This window comes from Pristiophorus japonicus, chromosome 21, assembly GCF_044704955.1.
Source record: "Pristiophorus japonicus isolate sPriJap1 chromosome 21, sPriJap1.hap1, whole genome shotgun sequence".
Classification (NCBI taxonomy): Eukaryota; Metazoa; Chordata; class Chondrichthyes; family Pristiophoridae; genus Pristiophorus; species Pristiophorus japonicus.
The window spans coordinates 29,424,307-29,432,273 of record NC_091997.1 but is presented as its reverse complement, the minus strand read 5'-3'; the positions used below and the strand labels follow the sequence as shown (position 1 = coordinate 29,432,273).

The following is a 7,967-nucleotide window of genomic DNA, read 5'->3' as shown; positions in this document are numbered from 1 at the left end:
CTCCTTCCCCTCTCTCTCCCATTCTCACTCTCTCCTTCCCCTCTCTCTCCCATTCTCACTCTCCCTTCCCTCTCTCTCTCTCCATTCCCCTCTCTCTCCCATTCTCCCACTCTCTCCCATTCCCTCTCTCTCCCATTCTCCCACTCTCTCCCATTCTCCCACTCTCTCCCATTCTCCCACTCTCTCCTTCCTCACTCTCCCCTTCCTCACTCTCTCCCTTCCTCACTCTCTCCCCTTCTCATTCTCTCTCTCCCCTCTCTCTCCCATTCTCACTCTCTCCCATTCTCTCCCTTCCTCTCTCTCTCCCATTCTCACTCTCTCCTTCCCTCTCTCCTTCCCCTCTCTCCCATTCTCACTCTCTCCTTCCCCTCTCTCCCATTCTCACTCTCTCCCTTCCCCTCTCTCTCTCTCCCATCCCCTCTCTCTCCCATTCTCCCACTCTCTCCCATTCCTCACTCTCTCCCTTCCTCACTCTCTCCCCTTCTCATTCTCTCCCCTCTCTCTCCCATTCCTCACTCTCTCCCTTCCTCACTCTCTCCCTTCCTCACTCTCTCCCATTCTCATTCTCTCCCTTCCCCTCTCTCTCCCATTCTCATTCTCTCCCTTCCCCTCTCTCTCCCATTCTCATTCTCTCCCATTCTCATTCTCTCCCTTCCCCTCTCTCCCATTCTCTCCCTTCCCCTCTCTCTCCCACCTTCCCCTTTTTTCTCTCTCTCTCTCCCACCTTCCCCCTCACCCCTCACCCCTCTCTCTCTCTCTCTCTCACTTTCTTCCCCCCCCTTCCCTCTGTGTGTTTTCAGGGCCCGAGGCGCTGCGGTAGGCCTCAGCCTCCGAACTGGATGTCCCAGTCTCCCCCCACTCGGGCCCCCGAGGCAAGTCCCCCAGGCCCTCCCGCTACCCACACACACTCACCAGGTCCCCGCCGCCCATCGCTGCCCCGGAGCTCCCTCACACCCAGCCCCGCCACTGGGAGACCGGGAGACCGGGAGACCGCCGCCTCTGCCGCCCTCTGGGCTGGAGGGTGGCAATACTTAGAACTGCAGCTCGCTGCTGCTGCAATATAGCCGAATAGTTTTATCACTGAATAAAAGTGCTCAAAGAAAAAAAAGTTTCTTTAATAGGCAATATTTTTTCTCCAGGTTTGCGGAAGCAGTGTCCACGAGATTAACCTTCAATTCATGGAGACGTCAGCACAATTCTAGACCCTACAACAGCAACAACTTGTATTTATTATCATCATAGGCAGTCCCTCGGAATCGAAGAAGACTTGCTTCCACTCCTGAAGTGAGTTCTTTGGTGGCTGAACAGTCCAATACGAGAGCCATAGTCCCTGTCACAGGTGGGACAGATAGTCGTTGAGGCTAAGGAAGGTTGGGACAGATTTGCCGCATGCTCTTTCCACTGCCTGCGCTTAATTTCTGCATGCTCTTGGCGTTGAGACTCAAGGTGCTCAGCGCCCTCTCGGATGCACTTCCTCCACTTAGGGCAGTCTTTGGCCAGGGACTCCCAGGTGTCAGTGGGGATGTTGCACTTTATCAGAGAGGCTTTGAGGATGTCCTTTTAGCGTTTCCGCTGCCCACCTTTGGCTCATTTGCCATGAAGGAGCTCCAAGTAAGAGTCTTGTGTCTGGCATGCGGACTATGTGGCCTGCCCAGCGGAGCTGATCGAGTGTGGTCAGTGCTTCAATGCTGGGAATGTTAGCCTGAATGAGGACGCTGATGTTGGTGCGCCTGTCCTCCAAGGGGATTTGTAGGATCTGGCGGAGACATCGTTGGTGATATTTCTCCAGCAACTTGAGGTGTCTACTGTACAGCCTTTAATGCAGTAAAACGTCCCAAAGCGTTATAAAACAAAATTTGACACCGAGCCCCATGAGGAGAAATTAGGGCAGGTGAAAGGTAGATTTTAAAGAGTGTCTTAAAGGAGGAAAGAGGTAGAGAGGCGGAGAGGTTTAGGGAGGGAATTTCAGAGCTTCGGGCCAAGGTGGCTGAAGGTACAGCTGCCAATGGTGGAATGATTAAAATTAGGGATGCTCAAGAGGCCAGAATTATACAAACGCAGAGATCTCAAAGGGTTGTGGGGCTGGAAAGGTTACAGAGTTAGGGAGTGGGGGGGGGGGGGGCGGCGAGGCAATAGAGGGATTTGAAAACAAGGATGAGAATATTAAACTCAAGGCGTTGTTTAACCGGGAACAAATGTAGGTCAGTGAGCACAGGAGTGATGGGTGAACAGGACTTGGTGCGACGTAGGATACAGGCAGCAGAGTTTTGGATGACCTAAAGTTTATGTAGGGTAGAACTTGGGAGGCCAGCCAGGAGTGCGTCAGAATAGTCAATAGAGGTAACAAAGGCACGGATGAAGGTTTCAGCAGCAAACTCCCTCAGGAACTTCGACCACCTCACAACCCTAACCATCTCTGGGAAAATCCCACCGTGCCATTCCATTCTACACGGAGGGGTGTCCTGTACAGCCTGCTCCACACGCTCTCCTCTTCCTCGCCTTCTTCTTCCGTCCAGACACGTCCCGTTGTGCCATCTTGCCATCTAGGTGGAGGAAGGGTCCCCAATGGAAGGCTCCATATGTAGGGACTCGGGTGGAGAGTGTTGCACGAAACAGTGACGTCTATATCGCTTTAAGTCACTTCAGTGATGCTTGCAACATCTGCAACCTGGATGTAAACATATTTCACATCTCTATGGAGGGTGAGAGTTTGCAGCCCCTATTCTATTACTTTAGGGGGCTGGCCCTCAATTTCTGGCTGCATTTTAACTCAACGCCTATCTTTGGTGCGGAGCGGGGTGGGCAGGTCGGAGGACTTTCTTGCGGGATTGGTGAAGTCAGCCATTCGCAGGTTCAGGATGAGTGGGGGGGATGGTGGGGGGGGGGGGCATTGGTGGTCGCCTTTCTGTCAACCCAGCATCACCCCTAATGGTTATTTAAACTATAACATAAGAATTAGGAGCAGGAGGAGACCATTCAGCCCCTCGAGCCTGCTCTGCCATTCAATGAGATCATGGCTGATCTTCTACCTCAACTCCACTTTCCTGCACTATACCCATATCCCTTGATTCCCTTAATATCCACAAATCTATCGATCTCTGTCTTGAATATACTCAACAACTGAGCCTCCACAGCCCTCTAGGGTAGAGAATTCCAAAGACTCACCACCCTCTGAGTGAAGAAGTTCCTCCTCATCTGAGTCCTAAATGGCCGACCCCTTATCCTGAGACTGTGAGCCCTGGTTCTCCTTCTTTCTATTGGATTCTAAAGAGATATTAAATACTTACAGCACAGAAGGAGGCTATTCTGCCCATTGTGCCTGTGTTGGCTCTTTGAAAAAGATATCCAATTGTCAACTAGATTTTAAAGAGCATCTTAAAGGAGGAAAGAGAGGTAGAGAGGGGGAGAGGTTTAGGGCCCTAAGCTCTGGAATTCCCTCCCGAAACTTTAAAAGCTATCCAAAGGCCACCACTGTCCCTCAGTGTCAACAGTAAAACTCCTATTGATAAACTGCTGTAACACATCTGAAAAATGATTAGAATTTGTCTTTACTCTCCGACTCACCTTATGGTTTAAAATCCCTTAGTTTAGCAGACTTGCTTTGAACATGAGATATTGCATGGTTTCCATTTTAAACTATATTATCCACTCGCAGATTTAAACCAGCAAAAGTAGAGAAATCAGAAAACCTAGCCTTGCTTCAGTTCTACAAGACCAGCAAAGGTCTCCATTCTATGGGCCAGGGGTTCTGAAGCAGATTCCTTTCCCTGATGACATTCAGTAGCAATTGGATTTTTTTTTGCCAGGTCCCGAGGAAAGTTTTGTAGGGCTAGAATTTCCTATCAGCCCACCAGCACCCGATCGCCGCTAAGATTGGGAAGATTATCGCTGGCGAAAACATCCCCCCCAAAAATAAAAAAATCTGCCGAGTGAAAAGCATGGGCCTTGCACCCCCATTCTGGGCGAAAAAGTGCAATTTAGGCTCGATTGGGTGGTTCTTCAACAAAATGGGTGAAAAATTTTTAAAAAATGAATAAAAATTTACCCCGAGGCTGCAGGTTGGGCCTAACACCAGAAAAACAATAAAAATAATTTATCAAAAAACATCAACTAAAAAAATCAGAAATAAACATTCCCAAGACACTTTAAAACTAAATCACTTCAACACATTTTTTAAATAATTAGTAAAAAAACAATGACTAACCTTTTTCTTGACGAGCCACTCACCTGCCGCCCAGCTCCGCTGATCCTCGTGGGCGGTTTTTAAAACTTACCTACGGCTGAGCCAAATATCGCGCCAGGGTGATCTGAAGACGGTGCACGCCGGCGGTCCACTCCACAGCGGTACCTCGAAACCGCCGCCGTAACTCAGGTAAGGACATTTTCGCTCACCTGATTACTGCCCACAATGGCCAATATTGCCGAGAAACCGGGCGGTAAGCCATAGGAAATTCTAGCCCACAGTATTTACAGCACACAAACAGGCCATTCGGCCCAACTGATCCATGCCGGCGTTTATGCTCGACTTGAGCCTCTTCCCACCCTACTTCATCTCACCCTATCAGCATACCCTTTCTCACTCGTGTACGTATCTAGCTTCACCTTCAGTGCGGTTTGCCTGAACTACTTCCTGTGGCAGCGAGTTCTACATTCTAACCACTCTCTGGGTAAAGATGTTTCTCCTGAATTCCCTGTGATTGTGAAGGATGTGAATGAAAGTTATGAAAAAAACGAAAAATAAAATTGGAGAAAATGATAATGTTATTTATTTTATCCTTTTCTCAGGAATAAAAGGATCAGTATTTGCCTTTCAGAGACCTCAACTATTATAGTCTGATTTTTTTAAGTGATTTCATGTTGATCGGGGTGAGTGTAGGTGTTGGAACACCTATTCCTGGCACTCAGTATCAGAATCAAATAGTTACAAATTGGATACAACGTGGTTAGATGCAGACTAAAGCTTCTTATACTCTCTAGCAACGTGCCGCCAACAAAACATCAGAATAGCACCCTCTACTGCGTCAGTAAGACATGTATTTTTCATTTTCTGTATATCAAAGTGAGATTTTTAATGTAATGCCAAGTTAGGGATAGCAGTGTGTTGTGGGCTCATGTTAGTTCCAGACAGCAGACATAGGAACCTTTCTATGCTGGATTTGAACCCAGATCCCCAAGGTGAGATGAGGGTGTGCAACCCATTGCATCGCCAGTTTCCAACAGCATTCCCCCCCCCCCCTACCGCCCTCCCCCCGGCCCCCGCCACCCACCCGCACCGCACCCCGGCCCCGCCTCACCCCAGCTAACAGTCTGATTTTAAAGAACGATTCCACTGTTGTGTTGATTGTGGGCGAATCTAGAACTAGGGGGCATAGTTTCAGATTAAGAGGTCGCCCATTTAAGATGGAGATGAGGAGGAATTTCTTCTCTCAGAGGGTCGTGAATCTTTGGAATTCTCTACCTCAGAGAGCTATAGAGGCTGGGCCATTGAATATATTCAAGGGGGAGATAGACAGATTTTTGAACTGTTAAACATCTCATCCAAAATTGGAGCAGAATCATAGAAGTTTACAGCATGGAAGAAGGCCATTTCGGCCCATTGTGTCCCCGCCAGCCAACAAGAGGCTATCGAACCTAATCCCACTTTCCAGCTCTAGGCCCGTAACCCTGCAGGTTACGGCACTTCACGTGCACATCCAAGTACTTTTTAAATGTGGTGATGGTTTCTGCCTCTACCATCCTTTCAGGCAGTGAGTTCCAGACCCCCACAATCCTCTGCGTGAAGAAATGTCCCCTCAAATCCCCTCTAAACCTTCTACCAATTACTTTAAATTTATGCCCCCTGGTTGTTGACCCATCTGCTGAGGGAAATAGGCCTTGTTTATCCACTATATCTAGGCCCCATATAACTTTATACACCTCAATGAGGTCTCCCCTCAGCTTCCTCTGTTCCAATGAAAACAAATCCAGCTTATCCAGTCTGTCCTCATAGCTTAGATTCTCCAGTCCAGGCAACATCCTCATAAATCTCCTCTGTATCCTCTCCAGTGCAATCACATCCTTCCTGCAATGCGGTGACCAGAACTGCACTCAGTACTCCAGCTGTGGCCTAACCAGTGTTTTATACAGTTCAAGCATAACCACCCTGCTCTTGTATTCTATGCCTCAGTTAATAAAGACAAGCATTCTGTATGCCTTCTTAACCACCTTATCGACCTGCCCTGCTACTTTCTGGGATCTGTGGACATGCACTCCAAGGTCCCTTTGTTCCTCTACACTTCTCAGTGTCGTACCATTTAATGTGTATTCCATTTCCTTGTTAGCCCTCCCAAATGCATTAGCTCACACTTCTCTGGATTAAATTCCATTTGCCATTGTTCTGTCCATCTGACCAGTTGATTGATATCTTCCTGCAGTCCGCAGCTTTCTTTTTTCATTATCAACCACACAGCCGATTTTAGTATCATCTGCAAACTTCTTAATCATACCCCCTATATTCATCATTGATCATTGATATATATCAGAAAAAACAAGGACCTGTTACCCTGCGGAACCCCACTGGAAACATCCTTCCAGTCGCAAAAACACCCATCAACCATTACCCCTTACATCCTGCCTCTGAGCCAATTTTGGATCCAATTTGACACTTTGCCCTGGATCCCATGGGCTTTTACTTTTGTGACCAGTCTGTCATGGAGTGTCGGCAATGGATTATAAACTCAAGAGCTGGTGTGCGCCTTGAACCCACGACCTTCGCAGAGTAGAGGAGGCTGAGGGGAGACTTAATTGAGGTGTATAAAGTTACAAGGATCTAGATAGAGAGGATAGGAAGGACCTATTTCCCTTAGCAGAGAGGTCAATAACCAGGGGGCATAAATTTAAAGTAATTGGTAGAAGGATTGGAGGGGAGTTGAGAAGAACTTTTTTCACCCAGAGGGTGGTGGGGGTCTGGAACCCACTGCCTGAAAGCATGTTAGAGACAGAAAACCTCATCGCATTTAAAAATTACTAGGATATGCACTTGAAGTGCCGTAACCTGCAGAGCTATGGACCAAGAGCTGGAAAGTGGGATTAGGGTGGTTAGCTTTTTGTCGGCCAGCTCAGACACAATGGGCCAAATAGCCTCCTTCTATGTCGTAAATTTTTATGATTCTAACCCAGAAGTGAGCATGTTATTAAATGAGCTAAAATGCCACTTAATCCAGATAGAAACATAGAAATTTACAGCGCAGAAGGAGGCCATTTCGGCCCATCGTGTCCGCGCCGGCCGACAAAGAGCTGCATGGCCCTTGGTGAGCAGCCCTGAAGGTTACATATAAACCTATGAACAATGAACAATGGCGGAAAGGCAAAGAGCATCCAGTCCAACCAGTCCGCCCCACACAACTGCGACAACCCTTAAACTGAAACATTCTACACTCCACCCCAACCGGAGCCATGTGATCTCCTGGGAGAGGCAAAAACCAGATAAAAACCCAGGCCAATTTAGGGAAAAAAAATCTGGGAAAATTCCTCTCCGACCCATCCAGGCGATTAAAACTAGTCCAGGAGATCACCCTTGCCGTATTCGATTCCCTGCAGTACTTGCCATTATATCTGCGCTGGCCAGCAAAAAGTTATCCAGTCTAATCTCAATGTAGCTCTTCGGGCAGAGCTGACCCACGTGTGGCAATCTGTTATTGTCAAACCGCAAAAAAATAATGGCAGACATTAAGTTTTTCACTTTTGCCATCTCTGTCCTTTTCTCTTCTCCTGAAGGTGCTGATAACTCTCGGCTGGGTACAGGTTCACAGGTGCCGCCTACTCTCAGGTAGCTCAACCAATCACGTGGATGCCAAGGCAGTGAATGTGGCAACAGTAAAGGGATGTGCTTATTTACACACAATACGTGCCCGACTTCCGGTGTCGGGTTCGAGGAGTCTGCGCATATGCGGGAGGACGGTGGTGCGCATGCGTAGGCTTCGGGGGCG

General features: G+C 48.1%; 1 protein-coding gene across 2 annotated transcripts in view; it reads right to left on the bottom strand.

Moving 5' to 3' along the window:
* The window catches only part of cwc25 (CWC25 spliceosome associated protein homolog), a 24,640-nt gene extending 23,650 nt beyond the window's left edge, over window positions 1–990 (bottom strand). For both annotated transcript variants that reach the window (XM_070864525.1, XM_070864526.1), the window contains exon 1: window positions 913–990. In XM_070864525.1, coding sequence (XP_070720626.1) covers window positions 913–930 — 18 coding nt within the window. In that variant the 5' untranslated portion in view covers window positions 931–990. The remainder of the gene's footprint in view (window positions 1–912) is intronic.
* Between the last annotated feature and the right edge of the window lie 6,977 nt (window positions 991–7,967).